At 41.4% G+C, this 24,284-nt stretch overlaps 1 protein-coding gene across 3 annotated transcripts in view; it reads left to right on the top strand.

Annotated features, from left to right (window-relative positions):
• FAM135B (family with sequence similarity 135 member B) overlaps positions 1-24,284 on the top strand; it is a 354,745-nt gene that overhangs the window by 151,395 nt on the left and 179,066 nt on the right. For all 3 annotated transcript variants that reach the window (XM_026454551.1, XM_031935958.1, XM_023192766.2), the window contains exon 3: positions 23,526-23,605. In XM_026454551.1, the coding sequence (XP_026310336.1) occupies positions 23,526-23,605 (80 nt within the window). The remainder of the gene's footprint in view (positions 1-23,525; positions 23,606-24,284) is intronic.

Genomic DNA, 24,284 nt, shown 5'->3' with positions numbered 1-24,284 from the left:
GATAGACTGGATAAAGAAAATGTACATACACACCATAGAATACTATACAGCCATAAAAATGAACAAGATCATGTCCTTTGCAGGGACATGGAGGGATCTGGGGGCCATTATTCATAGCAAACTAACGCAGGAATAGAAAGCCAAATACCACACGTTCTCACTTATAAGTAGGAGCTAGATGATGAGAATATGTGGGCACATAGAGGGGAGCAACACACACTGGGGCCTATGGGAAGGTGGAGGTTGGGAGTGGGGAGAAGATCAGGAAAAATAACTAATGGGTACTAGGCTTAATACCATGGTAATGAAATAATCTGTGTAACAAATCCCCATGAAACAAATTTTCCTATGAAACAAACCTGCACATGTACCCCTGAACTTAAAATAAGTTTTTAAAAAAAGAAAACAAACAAACAAAACAACTGAATAAGTGGATATTTGCTAAGGGAGTTTCTATATAGCCACTTGCTGTAGGCCAAAGTCTGAGTGACGTGGGAATGTAGAAGCATTGCCAAAGCAAGCAATGCTAGCCCCATCCTACTGTGGTGGGTCAATAAGAGAGAGACGGGGCCAGACATGGTGGCTCACACCTGTAATCCCAGCACGTTGGAGACTGAGGTGGGTAGGTCACCTGAGGTCAGGAGTTCAAGACCAGCCTGGCAAATATGGCAAAACCCTGTCTCTACTAAAAATACAAAAATTAGCTGGGCGTGGTGGTGTGTGCATGTAATCCCAGCTACTTGGGAGGCTGAGGCACGAGAATCACTTGAACCCGGGAGGCAGAGGTTGCAGTGGTCCGAGATCACGCCACTGCACTCCAGCCTGGGAGCCTGGGAAACAGAGCAAGACTCCGTTCCTCTCCCCGCCTCAAAAGAAAAAAAAAAAAAAAAAAAGAGAGACAAGGAGGTCAGGATCAGGAGGTCAGTAGTTAGATGATTCTGGCCACTAACATGGGCTCAGGACTGGGTCATGAACTCATTCCTCAAATAAGTAGGTTGAGCAGTCTGCAGATATCAGTCAAGCAAAAGTTCTCATAGCAAGCAAGCTCACAGTCTGAATCAGGATCTTGGGTTAAGCAGATTTAATTGTTAATTAATATCTTATAAATCCTTTCTCAATTCATGTCCTGAAGGACGGCTGGATGTTAGGCACTGTGATGGGATTTTAGACAGAAAGAAGGAGCATGGTATGACTCTTGCTGTCAAAGAGCTCAGGTCTAGCTGAGGAAAACCTGTCTGGAAAGGAAGCAATGGTGATGTAGTATTGTGTTTAGAAAACAGTGGGGATCCCCCAGCCCTTAGACAACAGAAGTTAGGCAATGTCTATTCTGCTGGATGTCAGGGAAGGCTTCCCACAAGGTCAGGAAGGGAGCCTTTTAGGGGAGTGGCATGGGCAAAGGTGTGGAAATGTGGAAGAGCATGATGCATTTGTACACCAGCAACACAGCATACCTGGTGCAAAGGCAGATGCCTAGGGAGTAGGAAGCAGGAGGCCAAGATGCTGTCAGAAGACCCAACCTCAGAGATAGAGTCTGGTAGAAGGCAGATGCCACAGTGTCGAGCAAACAGGGTCCGAGGTTTAGTTGTCCCAGGGTAAGTGTTGCAGGGCTCTGTGGAGATGATCTTTGTTCTGTGAATTGATTTTGAGGCTAAGCCCTACACAGCACAGAAGATCCCTGACTGGATGTTCCTTTACCTCTTCACAAGTCACTAAGCCAAAATCTCCTTTGATTTAATAACATTCTAAATGTGATTTTTTTCCCCCAAATATTTTACGGTTGGTTGGAGAACTGTTAATCTGAAATACAAGTGTGTGTGTGTGTGTGTGTGTGTGTGTGTTTGCTTTCCAAATCCCAGCTGTAGAGTCTTCCGTTAGGATTGTTAGGGGAGGACAGCACTCTGGTCAGCACTCTCCCAGCACAAAACACCCAACCCTGCTTTATGTGAGATCATCTCACTTCCACCATCTCCCTGAAGAAGCACCACACAGATGTCTAGAAAGAGCTGCCAGCTGTTTTGTTTGGATGTAACTCAACAACTTTCATTTCTTCCCTGGTGTGTTAGGACTCCAGTCGAAATGGTTTAGAGTTGCGTAGGCCCCTAAATCCTGCCCAGGTTTCCTGCACTCCGTGTTCACTCTTCTCCTTGCCCCCAAATGCACCACACGCCCCTGCTCTTCGCCAGGGTTTCTCCTCACCTGTCACAGTTGAGAGCCTCATCATCCACCCTTTTGCCTGAACTGAGGTGAGATGGAGGAGTAGTGAGGAAGAGTGTGATCTTTGTAACCAGGTCTGGATCCAAATCTCAGGTCTACTAAATCCACACATGACTTTGTTTTACCTTGAATTTCAAGTTCATCTTTTGAAAATTAGGATATGGCATCTTAACTGTATGACTGGGAGGGCTGAATGATATAATTTATGTGCAGTGTCCGTTAAGGTAATTTTAGCATTATAGCAAATGCAAATATTTTTTTCCTCCCAAAGAGAAAGCCCTCAATGATCTCCTAAGAGCAGCAGCGTCTTTCTAAAACTGGAAGCAGAGATCATCATGGGCCATAGAAATTGACTCATGAAGAAGCAGGTGTCCACATAGCCCTACCTGGTCCTGATGCAATGCAAGCATGCCCTTTCCTTGAAGACCAAAGGAATCACTCTTGGACTGAAGATAAAGTATCCTCTGGTCTCCAGGGGATGTGCTACCCTAAGCCTTGGACTCAGAGCCAGATGATCCAGGTGTAAACCCAAGCTTTGACACTGCTCCCGTGAAGTGTCATTAATGAGAGAGCAATCTCCTAGTTGCACCTCTCCTATTAACTTTTATTTTGCAAATAAGCATGAAATTGTGACTTGCAACCTTACTTGACAATTGCAGACTTGTTCAGAGCACTTCAAACAGATCCTTGGGCAGCTTGGAACAAGAATGTAGCACTGGGTTTCATAACATAAGTAGTTCAGTGTTTTCATTTGGGGAATGAAAGTCAGAGAGTCCTGGAGACATTAAGTGACTTGCCTAAGGTCACATGTGGGTTGGTGTTAGGGATGGTTCTGGGACCTTTTGACCACATCACCTGGGGGCTCTCCATTCCCAGAGGAGCAGCCCATCACACATGTGATGTGATGTGACACAACAGGGGAGGAGTCACATGCTGAGGCCCATCTAAGAGTTCTCACAGAATCCTTTTCCAAATCCTAGATAAATGTATTTGGATTATTTTACTGCAACTTTATTTAGCCTGCTATAAAAGCAGTGGAAACTAAACTAACCAAACAAGCAAAATGCAGGCTTTGGGGAGGCTACTGTTCACCCCAGAGAAAAGATTTTATTTAAATCCTCCACTAATTAGTCATCAGGTGAGGTGGCTAAGATATGACTGTGTTATGATTATCTTTGGAAGACCTTTCTGTAGTGCAGGGTTTTGTGGCTCAAAGAGTCTGACAGATCTTGGTTTTAAATTCAGCCTCACCACTGTTTTGCTGTATGGCTTGGAGAAGTCATTCAACTTCTCTGAACCTCTTTCCTCATCTGTAATCTGGGATAATGCCTGTTTTTAGAACCTGCTTTTAAAAGGAATTAATCTGTTTCCATCATCCTAAAAATAGAAGAGCCATTATATTCCTTGAATTCTTGTATCATAAAAGAAACTATTTGGGGTTTACACATTATTGATAAAAATGCTGCAAAGACCTTTGATTAGCACCTTGAATGCCTGAGTCAGATGATGAAATACACACCCAAATATATTTCTTTTCCAAATAATGTGTCTGTGATTGAAGTCATTCATTAGTCGATACTTCTTGTTTTGGGAACTTTGCATTAAGTTGGAAAATGTTTCCTAGCACCTACCATGTATGGCATGCCAGGGAGGCAGGACTAAAAATAATGCATTTTTGGGAGGCCAAGGTGGGTGGATCACCTGAGGTCAGGAGTTCGAGACCAGCCTGACCAACATGGAGAAACCCCATCTCTACTAAAAATACAAAATTAGCCGGGTGTGGTGGTGCATGCCTGTGATCCCAGCTACTTGGGAGGCTGAGGTAGGAGAATTGCTTGAACCCAGGAGGCGGAGGTTGCAGTGAGCTGAGATCACGCCACCGCACTCCAGCCTGAGCAACAAGAGTGAAACTCTGTCAAAAAAAAAAAAAAAAAAAAATGCGTTTATATGAGAGTGGCTGACAGCTTGTTCTGGAGATCACTGACTGCCTGAAATGTGGGAGCTTCCAAAATATAGTCCTGCTCAGAAAAAGTGCAGAGGGGAGGTAATGAGAGCACATGAATATAAGAGTGGATGGAGCTGCCCTGGATCCTGCTTGGCTAATTATCAGTATCACAGCCTTGGGTAAAGCCACTTAACCTCTGTGAGTTAACCTCCTTCATTAATAATCTGAGAATGAGCATGCTTAGGGGGTTTGCTGAAGTCTAGAGATAAGGTGTCCTCCTGGATTGGGCGACAGCACAGGGCAGTGACTCCATGCTTGGTAGCCAGCAGTTGTACTATTTTTATTTGAAAGGGGCAGTGCCTTTGAGCAAGAAAAGCTTCTGCAAGATTGTTATTGTGAGATGAGTGTTTTCTGTGGGCCTGCCATGTGCCTGTGGATTCAGGGATGTCTGGACTTTTCTAGGCTCTGCTCTCGCAGAACTTAGGTGTTTGCTTTTCCTGGAACTCAAAGACAAAGAAAGCCCAGGGAAGTGGAGACTGACATCGCCCTGAACCACATAAAGCAGCAGCCACACTTTGAACTCACGGCACTTTGATTACAGGTTAACGGAGACATATAAGAAAAGGCAACTCATGGTAAAAATAAGCAACCGGTGCTTTGCTGCAAAAATAAGAGCAGCCACCTGGGCATTATTGTTAGGAAAAGGTATGAGTGAGGATTGAGTTGGGGTGGGAAGAGGAGACTGGGGAGACTGGGCAGGAACAAGCCCATCAGACAGTTTGCCACTAACCAGCTGGTTGAGAACATGCCCAGATGCCAGCCAGAGTTCTTATGTTCTGTTCAACGTAACTTTATCAAGCAGTCTCCGCATTCTTGTCTTAAACATTGGGACTCTCTCCCTTTCTTCCTTCTATTCAATTCATTAATATTTATATAGTGACATCTGTCAAACTTCCTGACCTAGATCTTCTTACGTGGAACCCAGGGCTTTTTCTGGAGCGATAATAATGTTCAAATTAATATTAACAACTATGACCAAAGTCGCAGTAGCTTACCAGACGTGGGGCTGAGTTCTCCCACCTACTGCCTCGTGAACCCTCACAACAAAGCTGTGAGGTGAGTTTACAGCTTCCCCATGTCTGTCTAACCCCAGAATCCTCACTCTACCTGCTCCTCACTTCAGCCAGTGAGGAGTTCTGCAAAGACAATTTGCCTCATGTATGATCTTTTGGTTAAAACACACTCCCCCATTGTAATTACAGAATACATCTCCTAGTCAGATGGAGCTGAGGGAATTTTTTGTTGTTGTTCTGTCTGAACAGTTTTGTAGAAATAAAGATTTGATTGATGAGGAAATGGAAATTCCTACACACATAATGAAATCCCTTGAAATCTCCAGAATGACTTCAGACACCTGGGAGTTTTCATATCAAAAAGCAATTAAGAGACACAGGGAGCCAAGGGAGGGAATCACGATTCAGGGTTATGATGATTTCTTCTCAAAAGAGACACATGCTGGTGGAAGGAGCTGGAAATTGGTCAGAGATCTTTTCTGTGACACAACAGTTGGTGAGTGTGTTTGTTCCTCTATCATCTCTCTCTCTCCGTCTCTCTCTATCTTTCCATCTGCCCACCCATCCATCTATATCTATTTATCTACCCAACATCTACTTATCTCTGTCCCTCACTGTCTGCTTTTCAATCGATCATCTGTGTAGTTGTTTGTTTATGGAGTTTGCGGTGGCCTATTTTACCTGTCCTTGTAGCCCGTGCATAAACTGTTGCTTGTGCTATATTATTTTTGGGTGTTTTGTTTGTTTCCAAAGGAAACAGAGGAGAACATGACATCATCCAAAAGGATAAGTGAGGCATCATGCATCTTCTGAGTATCTACAGTATATACATGCACCTTTCATCAAATAGTCTCATAACTATCGAAGACTTTCTCTGGACTGTGCCAAACTTTCGTATGTCTCCCTCACCCAACCTTATGAATTGGATCTTTGTTCATCTGCTTGTTACAAAGGAGGGAATAGTAGCTCACAGAGGTTAAGTAACTTTCCTAAGCTGGGAGGCGATGACTCAAACCTAGTTCTGTTTGATTTCACAGTTGACTGCCTTAACCACTACACTTACATCCTCTGGTGGAAGGTAGCTCGGGCCATCTATTTTTATAGTAACACTTATTAGAATAAATGGTTGGGAAGGAAATATCTACTTGCACTTCCTCATTACCCATCCCATACTCTGGCCAAAGTCAACTCCTCAGGGTTCCTACAGTGCTCTCTAGGACTTGCCCGCCTGCATTTCCCCAAGCTGTACCTCCACCTTAGCCATTTATGCCTAGTGTTCCATTATTGGCAAGCTAAGCATGTGGGAGTTATTTATAGCCACTGCTCAAGGTCATCGCCAAGGTCTGATCACAAAATTTCAAAAAATTGCGACCTCAGGCATAAATAGGTTAAATGCCATCCCATCTTCCCCAGCCTGGTCAAGACCTACCTGTTCTTAGGGGTGAGCCAAAATGACACGTAAGCTCCATCAGCATTCATTTAGAGTTGTAAAATGGGTCAAACCTGAATAAGTCAGGTGAGCTCATGTGTAGATATATGCAACATGCACAAAATTTCTTTACAGGGCATCTCTGTCTACCAGCATCTCAATCATCTCTGGGTCATGGCCTACATTCTAAAACGGAAGAAGCCTGCTGGGGTTCTCCGGGGAATACAGAAACACTGAATGCAGTTTTAGGCTTGTTCCCCAAGACAAGAATGATAATAAGGCCCTGATTAAAATTACTGACATCAAAGATACCAATTTTTGCTCCAACCAGTTTGCTGTTTTTATTGGCTTTGTACTCTTGGCTATTTCTTGCAATGTGAAGTCTCTCTCATATGTTCTACTACCTTGTAGGGACTTTGAGTTTTAAATTTACTTCTTCCTTAAATCAACTCCTGTCTTCTACTAAAGGCAATCTGTTCCCACTCTGAGTTAACCTCTCTTTTTCTTACCCCTTTGGAAGTCCTGAGGGGTTTCCTGTGATTGTGATTATAATTTGTGAAACTGGTTTTGTTCTCTGTTAGACTGTAAGCTCCCCCAAGTCAGGGACTATTCCATCCTTCCTTCTTGTGTTCTCAGCCACTGTTTTGGTGCCTTGTTCTCAGCAATGTTCAATTTTCAGTTGAGCATAGCTGAGCAGCAAGAATTTGAATGATGTGGACACAAAGCTTGCAATGGTTTTTTCCATCACGGTTACTGGCATGACTTGTGAATGTTTGCACTCCTCATGCTATCATGGGTCATTCCTGTACCCTGGTGACATTTCAGTGGGTAGCCATTATGTATGACTTGATAAATTTTGAGAATATTTTTGTCTTTGGAGTTTCATAGCCATGACCTTGCATCCCAGTTTTTCTTGTAAGCTACAGTCTATGGAGTAAGATACTTTTTGTTCCAAATTTCAGGTTCCTCATAGGAATATTGGAGGAGGAATATTGAAAGAATGTTTTTTGAATATCGTCCAGGTAGAATGTGGCAATGAATGTAAATCACCAAGAGTCTTGCCTGACACACAGTTGACTTGCAGGAACTGGTGGCTTCCTTTGTTTTCACTCTGATATTCTGCTTATTATTGATATTTACAGAGTACCTGAAAGGAACAATAAGGTAACAGGAACAATAAGGTAAACAGTCTACTTATAGAAAGTATTTTCTTATCACTTAATATTAATATATATCCTAGAATCAAATTGTGTTCAATTATATGGGTATAATGAATTGGATGATGGGTCAACAGTAGCAGTCCTGAGGTCTAGCATAGGCTTTGCTAATCTTTGGAAGACTTCTTCCCCATTTCTGTGTCTATATTCCATTAGCAACATATGAATGTCGTAATTATAATAATAATTAAATTACGGTTTTTAGAAGGAGTTGGTGCTGACTGTGTCTCCTACACTGTGCCAGGTGTGCGTGTGTTATCTCATTTGTTTCCCATATAAAATGTTAACATGAGAAACCAAATGCTCAGGGAGGTAAAATGAATTGTTCAGAGTAACGTATCATTAGTAAACTGCAAATCCAGCATTTAAAGCCTGGTCTTTCTGAGCACCTGGATTCTATTGTGTGTTTTCACTTCATGCCTTTGATCCTTCTGCATGAAAGACTTGTGAGTTGTTTTGCTTTTCAACTCTGCTCCCAACTTCTGACTGCTTGGAACTGGTGGCGGGTTCTGGTTTTGCCAATCAGAAAACTTCTCTCTGCAGAAACTCCTGCCACAGTGTGATATTGCACGACAAATTTTCTGGTCTGAGGTTTTAAATTACTCGTGACATTTCAAACTGTGCAAGTCGCTTGAAGGCCTGCCTCAACCAAGCTCATTTAATCAAGCCACACACATGCAAAGAAAATCAAATGCTGCCTTGAATCCAGAGGGAAGAGGACTGACACCTGTTGAGCATCCACTGTATGTCTGGCATCTTGTAATGATGTTTCATATTGGCTCTCTAGAAGGAACGTTCATTTTACCTGCAAGTGGTAACTCCCTGGATGACAGACCAGCAGCAGCAACTTCTCTGAGCACAACGTTGACACATGGCCACTCATGCAAACTAGAACTCCATCTGGGTTGACTCATCAGATAGGAACAACAGGTCCATCAGCCCGTATGAATAAAAGCAGCAAAGGGAGATGCAGGGATGGGGAAGCACTTTTCAGTTTCCCAGCAGCTCAGCAATCTCATATTTTTTTATATACACTCACCCCAACTAAGCTACTTGTGTTGGTTTGAGTTCCTTAAGGGACCTCCTTCTAGGAGTACAGATATTTGCTGATGAATGTATTTGGGGTAGATATGCAAAGATAACCATAGCAGTAATGATACCCACCATTCACTGAAGCTCAGTTTTGCTATACACATTGATTTTGATTTCTACATCAACTCCAGAAGGTAACTGAAATCTTCATTTGCAAATGACAAAAGTGAAGCTCAGAGAGTTAGTAGCTTTAAGTTGACACAAAAAGCACCATTGTGGTTGTTGCTAATGCTGTTCATTTGCTTTGTTTTGTTTTAATATGAATGAGAAGAGGAGGCAGTGGGAGAAGTTATAGCCATTCTGTTCAGACTTCCAAGTTTGAATACAAAAGGCGTACATTTTATAGAAGTCATTCTTCCCTGCAGCTTGTAAGAGCTTAATGAGCCAGCTTTATTCAATGAGGATTCTCTGAGCAATATATGTATTATTTCCTGAAGGCTCAACAGTTTGAGTTCCACCCAACAGTGATTTTCTTGAAATTTTTCCAGATCGCCCATTTATTTCCTCTGTTTGGGTTTCAGATTTCCTTTGGTTAACAGGATAGAGCGGTGGTGGTGACGGAAGGAGGTGGAGCAGTGGTGCTGTTGTGTAAAAACTGGCACTTCAAAACAAAGATTTATGATATCTGTCCATTTACATGCTATAAATACTCCCACCAAGGCCAATTTCAAGATACCAATGTGAAGTTAAAGGACCGGAAGGCATGCACAATCAGCATGCAGCAACTGTTTTCCAGCTTCTGCAGAGGCTCCATTTAAACGCAATTTGATTGGACAATTGTTTGTTAAGTGCCTACAATTCAGTATTCTCATTAATAGCTTTGATATTTGTTATGTAACTTAAATTTTCTGATTTTTTTAATCTAAGGGGGTTAATGATTTCTAGGGAATCCTCTAGCCCTCAGAGGAGACACAGTGTCAAAAGTAAGAAAGAGATAAGAATATGGGCTTTGAAATCAGACTGTGCTGTTTGAATCCCGACTCTGCTACTTATCCTGGGAAAGTTATCTAATTCATTTTTGCTTGAATTTTCTTTTATGTAAAATGATTGAATAGTACTTAACGCAAAGAGAATTTGTATGCATTAACTAAGTGATTATATGTCAGTTGCTTTTCAGCTTCCTGTAGATAAAACCAGGACTTTTAATTAGTTCTTCCCCTGGTCAGGATAGGCTGTATTGTAGAGTGGTTACGAGCACACACTCACAAATCAGATTTCTTGGGCTTAAGTCTCAGCTCTCTAATTTACAAGTTGCAGAAACTTGGAAAAATAGTTTACCTTCTCTCAATCTTACATCGTTTTTCTGAATGGATATTAATATTTGTTTCCATCATACGTGGCTGCTTTTGATGATTGCATGAGATGATCTAGGAGTGGTGAGCATAGTGGTTGGAACATTGTCAGGTATCAAAGTGATAATTGCTGATTGTTCTTTCCATTCTGAATTTCTGTGGTTTTGGTAATTCAGGGAAATCACTGGTTTGATATTTTTAAACATTTTCTGTGGCAAGAAGAAAGAATTTTGTTTGGACTTTTAAGATTCTGCAAAAATGGCAAATGGCTTTACCCTTTGTCATTACTACTTTTTAGAAGTGAGTGGTCTGGCTGAAAATGTTTACTTTCTTTTAAAGAATTCCTCAATTTCTTAAAAGAAATTGAAGAATAAATGCTATCTAATACTCTATAGATCTCCTACCTGACTTAGGAGTCATGTGACTGCAGGAATCTGAAAAACCTTACTTCCTTACCTGTATATGGAATGATAATGTACAATTCATAGAATTTTCATGAGAATTAAATGTGATCTCTGGTAGTGTGGATGCCACATAGTGCTAGACAAAAAGAATTGAAAAATGGCAGAAAATGCAACTAGTTTATAGTTGGCTGGGACACGGGGATTCACAATTTCTGCTTTTGACCACTTACTACCCTCAAGTTTCCTGGAGATATGTGATATGTACAGAGAATTAAGAAAGAAGTGCTTTCCTGTCATCTGTGGCTTTGGCCCCAAGCCCTGTTGGAGAATGCCAACGAGTTAGGTTCAGCCACATGAAGACAGCCTTTGTCTTCCATTAAATAACCTTGAATTATGGTATATAAAAAATATCTGCTTTATGTCTACATGAAAGTCCAACCTAGATTCTTAGATTTTAATGGCTCTTATGCAAGACAAAGCAGAGTTTTCCATTTTCAGGAAAAAAGGCAGTGAGAGAAGTCAGGCTGTCTGTGTCAACTCTTCTGAATTTTCACCTACACAAAGTATGGCCCAGGAGGGTCCTGCAATCAGATCCCACAGTAAGAGGTGTATTTGGCTTCAAATAATCAAGCATATAACTTACGCTGGCTTAACTAGCACAAGATATCACAAGAAACACAGAAGTAGACAGCACAACCATGTCACCAGGGACAGTAAGGACTTAGACTTCTCTTTCTGCTCTTCCGTGCATAGCAAAAGGCTTTTTAATACTCATTGCTGGGGAAAGGCTGCTTTTACAACCACGATTATATTTTTGGATAAATTAAGAGAAGAGACAAACAGCCCAAGGGTCATGAAACAGGTTTCTCGTTTAAAAGCTTTCCTGTCTGCTTTACCTGCCAATGTGCACTTTTATTTCATTAGCCAAGAGGGGGGTCATGAGATTTCTCCTAGCTGCGAGGGAGTCAGCAAAGGGTGGATATTTTTAGGTAGGTATAGGAATTCCCCTGAGAAAACCTGGCTTTGCTTTGTAAGGAAAGAGGAGTTTATGGATAGTCGGCCAGCAATTGACAGCCTGAGCCACATAGAACCTTCCGGGTCAGCAAGGAGAATGCGGGTAGAGAAATGCAGACGATCATCACAGTAAACATTGGTGGAATCTGAATGAGTTATTATATTGTGATTATATCAAAGTATCCAGATGAGTTCTACTGAAATATTGGAGTGGACTTTCCTTGGAAAAGTGTTTTAGTAATTGCCATTGAAGCCAATAAAATGCAACAGAATGGTTCATAGTCCTGCAGTGGTGAGTACATACCGTCAACCTGTTAGTGTGTACTGTACAGTAAAAATATATTAGTCATTTCATTGGTTTTTTGTTTCTTATTTTTTGGAACACCGAGGCCTCTTTTAGTGGCAGGACTTTGCAGACCTTCCTGCCAGGTCAGAGTTTCACCTCTGCATCACAGTGTCTTCCACTGTCAGGTGGGGTCCAGCTATGTGAGGCTGGGATTCCAGATGGTGCCAGGTGTCCTGCTGGCAAAGAGACTGGGAAGAGTAGTGTGACAGCTCATTAGGTGAGCTGTCGCATCTAGGCAAATGGCAGTTCTTTATAAAGATGGAGATAGGGCAGATTATGTTTATTATACCTGGCCATACGAGAAAATATTTCACCTCTCTAGTTATTTATAAATCCTCATGCAGTTTCCCCACAGCTGACTATCATTAGATTGTGGGGCATTAGCCTTTTTAAAGGACAGAAATCCACTCACTGCATTATTGCTGATTCTGTCATGGTGTCCCACTGTTAGGACAAGACCGAGGACAGGATTGCCAGTATTTAATCGGGCTTTTCAGAACTCACTGGAAAAACCCTACAGTATCAAGCAATCTGGAGTTAGCTTTGACTCTAAATTGACCCAGCCTTTTGGGGAACAACATAGCACAGGAGAGGGTCTCCTCCCCTAGCCAGACCAGAGGAAGCTTAGCTCATGTCCTGAATCCTCTGCCAACTTGCCCTTAAGTAGGCACCACCCTCGTCAGGTGTCGGGCAGAGGAGCTGTTTTGAGTCTCCACTAACGCTGCTGATAGAAATGTGTACATGCTTTATGGGAAGTTGTGATCATGGCTACCATTCACAGAGTCCCTGCCATCTACGATGTTTTAACTGTCATTTAAAAACAAAGTTCCCCTGCACGTTCATATTACAATGTATACTTTAAGCGTAAGGGAACTGAGCCTCTGCAAGTTTTGAATCCTTGGGAATTTGAATCCATGTCGGCCTGTCTCCAGTGGTTCCCTCCTGAGGCTCATGTAGACAAGACCGGTTGTGAGAGAGTCATGCTCACACTTTCCAGTGAGCTTTGTTGGCAGTCACAGCATATGCGGTTCTCTTGTAATTCCTGAGGTGCAAGCAGGGTCACTTCACTCCTCTTCACAGGGACCTCGACACCTGGGTCCACAGACAGAAAGAGGGCAGTCGTTCCATTATCATGTGACAAGTGTGATGCTGGGGGCCTAAGGTGCCTTCATAAAGCCATCTTCATCCTCATCGGTTTTATTATACCTATTATTAAAAAGCACTCATTTAGACTCAATTCTTGCCAGGCATTATACGCACTTTGCGTATTACAAATCATTTAATCCTTGTAATGGCACTATGAGGAACATTACTGTCATTACTATCCCCATTTATACATGAGGACCTTGAGCACAGGGACACGGTGAGAGTGATGTATTCAAGGTCACACAGTCAGAAACAGGCAGATTTTCAGAGCTTACCCTCTTAATCAAAATGTTCTGTTGCTTCACAAGACTCAAAGATAATTTTCGCCCAGCCATGTGGGCACACCCATGTCATAGCCAACCATTTACATCTTGAGTGCAGTGTTTGGTATAATCATATACTGTATCCTGCAGGCATCCCTGAAACATGTCCCACCAAAAGCATCATGCCTTCTCCCAGCTTCATCCCAGCTGTGATGCCGGAGGATAGACTGGGATCATGGAGGTGGGAGGCTGTATCTCACACATGTCTTAGGGAATAGCAATGAAGACACTGTACCTTTAATGGAATATGGGGTTGAGCATCATGCTGTGCTTGCCATGGATGCTCCCGTTCCTGCCACACAATAATTCTGCAAGGCTGATACCAGCATGGGTTTCCTCACCCATAAGAAAAGAGAGGCTCAGGGAGGGAAAGTTACTAGCTTTAAGTTTTCCAGCCTGGCTTTGGGGACCTAGGTGTTGAGACTCCAGAGTATCGGTGTTGGACTTGTCATGATAATGATGTGTATTTTAGGTCATGTCAGATGCTCCTGAGTCAGAGCGGTTGTTTCCTGCTGCACTGATCTGAAAAATGATTTCGACAAAATGTCACAGATTTCTGTATTCCCATTATAGAATATTATCCTCATTTTACAAAAATTGCATGTGGATTCCTTATCATGCACAGAATTGTGTATTAGGATTGGATTGTAGAAAACCATTGTTTGGGGGAATCTTTGTTTTTAGAATATTTACTTCTTCATTCCTTCACCTGGCATTTATTGAATGCCAACCACGTCAGCCTCTGTTAGTTTCTGGGGATACAGACATGAATGGGGCATGGCTGGTCTCCTTCAGTGGCTGGTGGTAATGGATATTTCTCTAATCAACTGAGAACAGATGTTCATTAGGTGCTTTTCTCTGTTTGGCACAGCTGTGAGACCTCTAAGGAATACAAAAGAAGTAAATAGTAGCATTCTTATTCTCAAGGTGCTTTTGAGAAAACAGAATGAAATACATGAAACGAGAGGTGTTATTAGAAAATTAGTGATCAGAGCGAGAATCTACTTAGGCTCCTGTGATAAGAGTGATGAGGAAATTGAGGTGAGCTTATAACGTTAAAGCACCTGGCTTTGCCTTCCCTAAAATAAGCTGGGTGCTAGCCAAATGGCCCTGCATTTTAATCCCTAAACTATTCATTGCCTAGCTATGTGACTGTGGGCAAATTACCTAACTTCTCTGAGTCACAATGTGTGTGTTGTTAACATGAGAATATTTATTCTCCTCTATCGGTTTTGTCATGAGGAGGAAGTTTGAAAACCTGTATTCATTAGTTTACAATTACTGCTGTGACATAGTGCCATCACCTAAGTGGCTTAAAACAACATAACATTATTATCTTAGAATTCCGCAGGTTAGAATTCTGAAATGTGGGCTAAAGTCAGTATTCTTGCATGATTGTATTACTGCATGGAGGCTCTAGAGTCTATTTCTTTATCTTTTCAAGTTTATAGAGGCTGCCTGCATCCCTTGGCTGGTGATCAGCGATGGCTGGTCAAGTCTTTCTCACATTGCACTACTCTGTCCCTCTCTCTCTGTCTCTTGCCTCCTTCTTTCTCTTATAAGGAAAAGACTCTTGTGATTGCATTGAGTATACCCATGAAGTTTAGAATAATCTTCAAATTTCAAGGCCAGCTGATTAACAACCTTAATTTCATCTGCAACCTTAATTCTCTTTTGCCCAACATATTTACAGGTTCTGAAAATTAGGAGGTATATGTCAGGGGTTGGGGTGTATTATTATGCTTACCACATTATCCAAAGGGCATAGTTTAGTACCAGTCATACAGATGGAAATCAATAAAGGGTGACTATTTTTGTTATTATTTCCCAGAAGGAGTCCTGTGCAAATCTAGGCTACTGAAACACATCAACACACTATCTGAAGTTTTCCACCTCCTAGCTTCTTTCCCCATTCTGAGGAAGCTCATGGCCCTTCTTCTTTTGCCATTTGATCATTCTGCAGCAATTTAAGCAAACTGCTCCCGTCTTTATGACAACTTCTTTGACCCCAGGTGGAAGGAGATGGCTCTAAGATAGTTAAAAGATACTTGGAGGCCGGGTGTAGTGGCTCACGTCTGTAATCCTAGCACTTTGGGAGGCCAAGACGGGGAGATCACCTGAAGTCAGGAGTTCAAGACCAGTCTGACCAACATGGTGAAACCCGTCTCTACTAAAAATACAAAAATTAGCCGGGTGTGGTGACACATGCTTGTTATCCCAGCTACGTGGGAGGCTGAAGCAAGAGAATTGCTTGAACCTGGGAGGTGGAGGTTGCAGTGAGCCAAGATTGTGCCACTGCACTCCCGCCTAGGTGACAGAGCAATACTCTGTCTCAAACAAACCAAAACCAAAAAAAAAAAAAAAAACCAAAAGAACAAAAAACTTGAAGGTTTACTTACTGAGTCTGTGAACTTGCGCCAATCTTTATCACTAAATGTTAATTTTCCCATCTTTAAGACAGAAATCATGGTAAGTACTTTAAAGACATCCTATGGGGATCAAACAGTATCATGCACATCATATATGAGTATGTGGTCTATGGATTTATGACCTGATAGAAATTTCCCATGAGATAAAAGGGAATTACTAAAGCAGTGTTAGCATTCTGTTTAATCAGGACAGAGCCTGAATGGGTCAACCTAATTGAAATGTAAACTTTCACCCGATTCCTATAAAGCATCTGAAGTTCAACATAATTAAGTTCTTGAAGTAAGATTCAGTGGCATCAAGTGCTTTTAAGCAACAATTCGAGAGCACTTTGGAATCATCCATAAAAGGGACTTAGCTGTACAACAAAATGTGCCTCCTATGAGGTGTATCAGGCAAAAGGAAACACCCTTCTCTGGAATTGGAATCCTGGTTGCCCTTTGCCAGCTCTGTGGCTTTGGATAACTGGTTAGATCTTTCCAATGACTCAATGCCTTCCTTGGTTTACCCTTGAGCTGCTGCTTGCTTTCACATAGGATTTATGGGGGATCAACCAAGATTGCATACATGGAAGTTGCTAGTACAGGTCCTGCCACAGAAATGCTTAATAAATCTTGAGCATAGCTGTAACCGCTACAAGTGCAGTGGAATGGGAGAGGGATGCATAGCCCCTGGCAATGACTGACACATTGTATTAATATGTTCAGAGAAGGCGCCGTTACAATGTGACAGTTGGTGGCGGTGCTGATGAGATTTGTGTCCCTTTCCTTCTTCATGAAATTACTGAAATACATAGATCTTTTATTAAAGAAACACTAAAAGTAACATCTTGCATTTGTGTCAGTCAGGGTTTGCCAATTATTGGCCCATGAGGACTGAGCCTGCAAATGTGTTTTATCTTGTTGACACAGTGCTTTATTGCTAACCTCGTGGCCATGGTTGCCGCTGCTAATTGTTTTTGCTGTTTCTGATGTTCCTGTTGTCATTGCCATTGATTTGTGAACCAATATTTAGCATTTTAAAGATGTTTTATTACAAAATTAAATTTCTGTCTTCCCCTGAAAAACGGAAAGATCTCCCAACATGCGGTCAACATTTCTGCAGGGTCATAATAAGCCACTGCTAAGGAGCAGCCGCTCCTGTGGCCAAGGCGGCCACCGCTGCCCTCACACAGAGGCAAGTGTCATGATCATTTGTAAATGTGCTTCTACTGGGATTTTCTAATGGCAGTTGATTATTTTTGGACCCGTATATCCATCAAAAGCAGAAAATAAAAAGATAGATTAGGTGGAACCCAAGGTTTTCTTACAATTTCATTTTTGTAGTTTGCCTGGCCCCTGCAGGCATTTGTGTTTTCTCCAGTTGGTATGGAGCCTTATCCTTTCCAATAGATCCAGTCACTATGATTTTCCTGTTGAACAGGACAGATGCCTTTTATGTTTTTCAGTTAAATGTTTTATTTTGAGTTAGTTGTAGCATCACATGCGGTTTTAAGAAGTAGTACAGAGACATCTCGTATAATGTTTATCTAGTTTCCTTAATGGTAGTATCTTGTAATGCTGTGGTGCAATTTCACAGTCAGGATATTGATATGGACAGTCAGGGTACAAATTATTTTCATCACCACATGGATCTCACATTTTATGTTGCTCCTTGATAGTCACACCTACTCGTTTCCCACTCCCATCCTCTCCCTAACCCCTGGAGCCCCTAATCTGTATTCTATTTTTATAATTTTGCAACTTTAAACATGCCATATAAATGGAAATATACACCTTTTTCAAATTAGCTTCTTTTGCTGAGCACAACTGTCTGGAGCTCCATCCAGACTGTTCTGTGGATGAATTGTTCATTCTTATTTATTGCGGAGTAGTTTCCACAGTTTAAAGGACATCCGGGTTGTTTCAGTTTTTAGTATTGTGGATAAAGCTTCTCTCAACACTTTGAACAAGTTCTTGCATAAATAAGTTTTCATTTCTCTAAGAGAGATGGCTAGGAGGGCAGTTGTTGGGTTGTTTGACAGTTGTATGTTTACTTTTTAAAGAAGCTAGCTAACATTTTCCAGAGTGGCTGTTCCATTTTACATTTCCAGCAGCAATGTGTGAGTGATCCACTTTGCCTGCACAATTGCCAGTATCTGGTGTTGTCAATGTTTTTTATTTTAGTCATTTTGATGAGTGCGTTGTAGCATCTAATTGTGGTTTTAATTAGTATTTTGTCTGATGATGTTGAATATCTTTTTTAAACATTTATTTTATCGTATATATTTGAAGTATACAACATGATGTTTTGATAAAAAATATGCAGTGAAATGATCATTATATGTGAGCAAAGTAGCACATCTACTGTCTTCCTAAGTGGCCTTCTTTTTTATTTTAAACTTTTCTGTGGTAAGTACATCTAAAATCTGTTCTCTTAGCAGATTTTCAGTATATAATACAATATTATTAACTATAATCCTCCGGCTGTACATTAGATCTCTAAACTTATTTATACCATAGAACTGCAAGTTTATACTCTTTGACCCACATTTCCCCATTTCTTCTTTCCCCTCTCCACTCTTGGTAACTATCATCCCATTCTCTCTTTCTATGTGTGTGACTTCTTTTTTTAAAAAAGTTCTACGTGTAAGTGAGATCTTGTATATATATTTTTTCTGTATCTGGCTTATTTCATTTAAACATAATGTTCTTCAGTTGCATCCATGTTATTGAAAATGGCAGTATCTTCTTTTTTTTGAGGCTGAATAACATTCCATTGTTTGTGTGTGTGTGTATGTGTGTGTGTACACTGATATGTATTCCACAGTTTATCCACTGAGCCATTGCTGGGTGCTTAGGTTGTTTCTGTATCTGGGCTATTGGGACTAATGCCGCAATGAAGGTGGAGGTGCAGATCTCTCCACGAGGTGCTGACTTTGATATCTTGTTGGTGTACACAAGCAGAGGGGTTTCTGGGTCATATGGCAGTTTTATTTTTAGTTTTTTGAGGAACCTCCATGTTATTTTTCATAATGGCTGTACCAATTTACATTCCCACCAGAAAAGAATACAAGGGTTTTCTTTTCTCCACATTCTCACCAACACTGGTTATTTCTTGTCTTTTTCACAATAACTATCCTGAAATGTATGAGGTGATATGTTGTGGTTTTGATTTGTGTTTCCCTGATAATTAGTAACATTGAGTACTTTTCCACAAATGTGTTGGTAATTTGAATGTTTCCTTTGGAAAAATGTGTATTCAGGTCCTTTGTCCTTTAAATTGGATTATTATTATTATTATTATTATTATTATTATTATTATTATTACTACTGCTATTGAGTTGCATGATTTTCTTATACATTTTGAACACTAATCCCTTATCAGACATACTGTTTGCAAATATTTTCATTCTTTTGTAAGTGACCATTTTGCCTTGTTCGTTTTTCTTGTTTCTCAAAATTGTATTATAGCTGTTTAACATCTTTTGTGGTTCCATACATATTTTAGAACTATTTTCTCTATTTGTATAAAAAATGCCCTTGGAATTTTTTTTTTTTTTTTTTTTTTTTTGTTGAGGTAAGGTCTCCACCTGACACCCAGGCTGGAGTGCGGTGTTGTGATTTCAGCTCACTTCCTCTTCAACCTCCTGTGCTCAAGTGATTTTCCCTACCTCAGCCCTTCCAGTAACTGAGACTACAGACTACAGGTATATGCCACCACACCCAGCTAATTTATTTATTTATTTTCTGTAGGGATGGGGTCTCCATATATTGCCTAGGCCAGGCTCAAGCAATCCTCCAGCCTTGGCCTCTGAAAGTGCTGGGATTAGTGGCATGAGCCACCACACCTGCCCTGGCATTTTAATAGAGACTGCACTGATACTCTGTTTTGCTTTGGGTGTATGAACATTTGAACATCTTTTCATGAGCTTATTTGCCCTCTGTGTGTCCCCTTTGGTGAAATTTTTCTTGTGTTTGACCACTTTTTAATTGGTGTGTTTGTTTTTACTACTCAGTTCCAAGAGTTCTTTATATATCCTAGGTAATAGTCCTTTGTCAGATGGTCAATTCTCAATATTTACAGTAGTATGTTCTGTAAAGTCACCACAAATACTGAATTAGCAAATGCTGAACCACTGTTCCTAGGGGAAATACAGGGTTAGGTTCCTGTGAGCCTCTGGTCACATTTCTGCCAGACTTACCAATATATAATCTTGTTTTATGTGTTTCTGTTTAAAGATACCCCCACAGTTAATAGGTACTGTTGATTCATCATCATTGATCTCAGTCAGCAGCACTAGAACTCAAAGCTGAGTGAAGCTCATCTGACACACATCCTTTCTCCATGGGGCACATCACAGCATTCCTGCCCTCAGGAACGCTAGACAGCCCTTTAGTACTATGCCTGGGGTCTATCTCAAACAGTGGAATCACCAACAAAAAGCACAGAGTAGAAAAATGTGGGACTAAATCAATTGCAAAAGGGATCCTTGTTTGTAGTATTGCTTAACCTCAGTTGGGCACCTGAGTGTCAGAAGATTCAAACCTTTTACCACTGTGTTCATGTCTGTGAATGACCACAAAGGTGCTGTGATGTTGCATTTGGGGCTAAAACACATTTTGTCAAGTAAACAAATTCCCAAATACATACACAGATACTGAGGGCCACTGCATGTGATTTGCAACAATTTTTTCCCATATTGTAGCTTGTATCTTAACAGGGTCTTTCGTAGCACAAAAGTGTTTAGTTTTAATGAACTAACATTTATCTGCAGGGTTCAGTGGCTCACACCTGTAATCCCAGCACTTTGGGGGGCCGAGGTGGGAGGATCACTTGAGACCAGGAGTTTGATGCCAGCCTGGGTAACATAGCAAGACCTCATCTCTCAAAATAAACAAGCAAACAAACAAAATATATGTTTTTCTTTTATGATTCATGTTTTCTATACCAAGTCTAAAAACTCTTTGCTTAATTCTATATTTAGAATATGTTTTAGGCCAGATGTGGTGGCTCACACCTGTAATTCCAGCACTTTGGAAGGCCAAGGCAGGTGGATTGCCTGAGGTCAGGAGTTCGAGACCAGCCTGGCCAACATGGTGAAACCCCGTCTCTACTAAAAACAAAAAAATTAGCTGGGCATGGTGGTGGGTACCTGTGATCCCAGCTACTTGGGAGGCTGAGGCAGGAGAATCACTTGAACCGGGGAGGTGGAGGTTGCAGTGAGCCGAGATCGCACCATTGCACTCCGGCCTGGGCAACAAAGCGAGACTCTGCCTCAAAGAAAGAAAAAAGGAATAATTTTAAAACTTTTCTCTGTTTCCTAATAGTTTTATAGTTTCATATTTTTCATTACGTCCACAATCTACGTTATTAATAGTTTCTTTATAAGATATGAAATTAAAGTTGAGGTTTGTTTGTTTGGTAGTGGCTGTTATTTTGTCTATGGATAGCCAATTGCTTCAGGACAACTTATTTTAAAAGGTGATCTCTGCTCCATTGAATTGCTTTTGCACCTTTGTGAAAAATCACGTGGGCATATGTATGCCCTCATTACTGTGGGGTGGTGGATGGAGGTCCAGGCTCCCCACATGGTCTCCACTTAAACTGAACAGGTGGGGTTCTCTTTACCATCTGTTAGGGATGGAGGCCTGGCTCCCTGCTGAAGTCCTTCTCTTGGCAGGTTGGGTGGGGATGCAGTGTTTTCACGCAGTCTGGGAATGGCGGGTGTCTAGACTTCCCACTTTGCCTTTGCTAGTGTGGGTGGAGGTGGGCCCACAGTATTTTCTGGTTTTTGGCTGGAGTAGACAGCTGTTGCCTAAAAGTTTTCTCTCTTGCTAGGCTGTTCTCTTCCTGATCCTTCGGCTGGAGGGAGAGGGCTTTCTTTGGATAATTTTCTTGTTGGTGGCTATTAGCTTTTCTGGCTTCTTGTCTTCTCCAGTATCCAGTCTGGATATATGAGGCAACAGAAAATGCAGAAGCCTCACCAGCATGTCTTTCCTTGGGTCCTGAGGTCCCCAACCTGTCTGCTTTCTTCTCCACCTTGAAGAATCTTCATTTGCTTGTTTCTATATACTGTTAGAGTTTTTGTTGTGCTTAGTGCAAAAAATAGGGTAAAGTATGTCTCTCTACTTCACCTTTCTGGAAACAGAAGTCATAGCAGGTACTTTTTAAAAATATTCATTTTGGCTGGGTATGGTGGCTCATGCCTGTAATCCCAGCACTTTGGGAGGCTGAGGCAGGTGGATCATGAGGTCAGGAGTTCAAGACCAGCCTGACCAACATGGTGAAACCCATCTCTACTAAAAATACAAAAATTAGCCAGGCGTAGTGGTGCGCACCTGTAGTCCCAGCTACACGGGAGGCTGAGGCAGAAGAATTGCTTGACCCCAGGAGGTAGATGTTGTAGTAAGCCGAGATCATACCACTGTACACCTGCCTGGGCTACACAACAAGACGCCATCTTATTCATATTCTGTAAAATGAATATATATATATATATATATTTCATATATATGTGATACATATATATGTAAAATGAATATATATATATTCATTTGGGAAGGAATATATATATATATATATATATATTCATTTTACAGATACAGAAACAAGTTCAGAGAAGTTAGGTGATGTACTTAAAGTCATGCAGCTGTAAATGTGTCACTCATGCTGCAGCTATGAATCCAGCGCCAGTGCCCTTTTCTCTTCATTTTTGCTCATCATTTATACATTAAAAACAAGCAGGAGACTGCCAACAGAAACATTCTATGAGTGTATGTGCAGTGCAAGGATGTCAATAGCGGGTACTTGCCCAGCTATCAGCTCAATGAGCCACGGCAGACTGATGTGTTCATGGTCCATTTTCCTTATATTTCACTTTGGTTTATTCACATTTCATTTCACAATGGGTTTCAAATCAGTAAAAGAAGAGAACAGTGATGATGCCAGAAATGTCCTCAAGTGCTTACAAGCAAAAAGTCATTAATTGCAAAGCACAGAACTTCAAAAGATGCTTCTGTACTTGGGGCAAAAGAGGGCACATTAGAGAGTTAACTGAGAGCAGGAGAAGCTGCACATTGTCCTGAAATGGTGGAATTTGAAAATGGGAGTGCTATGTTAAAATTAAGGAAGATTAAATACACAGGGAAAAGTGCATTTGGCAACACCCCCAAGAAGAATAACTCAGTGGCTCTGTTACTAAAAGAAGTGGTTTTTGTGTTGCAACATGATAGAAACTCAGTTTATAGATGGGTTATCCACCGTGCATAAATAGCCTACTTTCCTATAACAATAACCTTTCTTGACTACATAAAACCCACACCCCTTAATGAAACTGTGTCACATGACCCATCTCTTTCTTTTCTCTATTCCAATCACCTCCAACCTTGTTCAGTCTTGTGTGATCTCAAGTGAACTTAACTTCCTGTATCCAACACTGCCCTGTTGCTTCCCTCTCCAACTCTGCTGATAAAATGCATTTCTCTTTGATGCCAGATGATTGTGCATGCTGCCAAGAAACTTCCCTGATTTCCTATGGCTTTCAGGATTAATTCTAGGTATTTTTAGAAGTCAACATTAAGAAGCCTGATCTTCAGCATCCTCTCCTCTTCTCTTTTCTTAGGTATTACCAGATCCGAGTGACCTTGAAGGTGTCCTCAAGGATCCCCCATAGACTGAGTGCCTCCATCGCTGGGCAGACAGGTGAGCAGAAGAATGGCAATGGGGCACTTGCCCCTAATGGTGAACCTCCCTTTGTCACTGCTCGCCAGGGCACAGCCAAGTGCAAGGCATGTAGACGCACTCAGCCAATCTGTGGTGAATGTTGGATGAGCAAATTTTGGAAATGGAAACCAACAGTTGGAGGTGTCCGTATGTGTACATTGTGGCAAGGGGAACCTGGCTTAAGAGAAATATACTTTCCCTTTTGGAGATAAACTGGCTGTGGGAGGTTGGTTAAAGTCAAGTCAGGGAGGACGTTGGTGGGAAATGACATCCAGCAAGTGGGTAAAGAGAAGCCTGTTAAAGGGAACCTGGGAATCAACTAGGTACAGAGGACGGAGTGAGTAAGCGGTGTTGGTGGCACTTTCCATACACAGTGAGGGGACAAAGAGCGGTGGTCCCAGCTTGAGGAGAAGGATTGCCAAGGACAACTCGGATCCTGATCTTGAGAAGGCTAGAGTACAAAGTTGGTAACCAGGGCTCTGAGCAGGTAGTCTATCACAGAGTGTTGAGTCAGAAAAAGAGAACTTACCATGCCAGAAATACGGACAGACATAATATTAACTAGTAGAGCTATTAGGAGTTTGCATTAGTAAATTTGGGAGAACTGTATAGACTAGCTAGACCTTAAGAAGAAGGAGAGGCCAGGCACGGTGGCTCA

This window comes from Piliocolobus tephrosceles, chromosome 7 (assembly GCF_002776525.5).
Source record: "Piliocolobus tephrosceles isolate RC106 chromosome 7, ASM277652v3, whole genome shotgun sequence".
In the NCBI taxonomy this organism is placed as follows: domain Eukaryota; kingdom Metazoa; phylum Chordata; class Mammalia; order Primates; family Cercopithecidae; genus Piliocolobus; species Piliocolobus tephrosceles.
The sequence above is the reverse complement of the archived record's forward strand: the minus strand, read 5'-3'. Positions and strand labels throughout refer to the sequence as shown.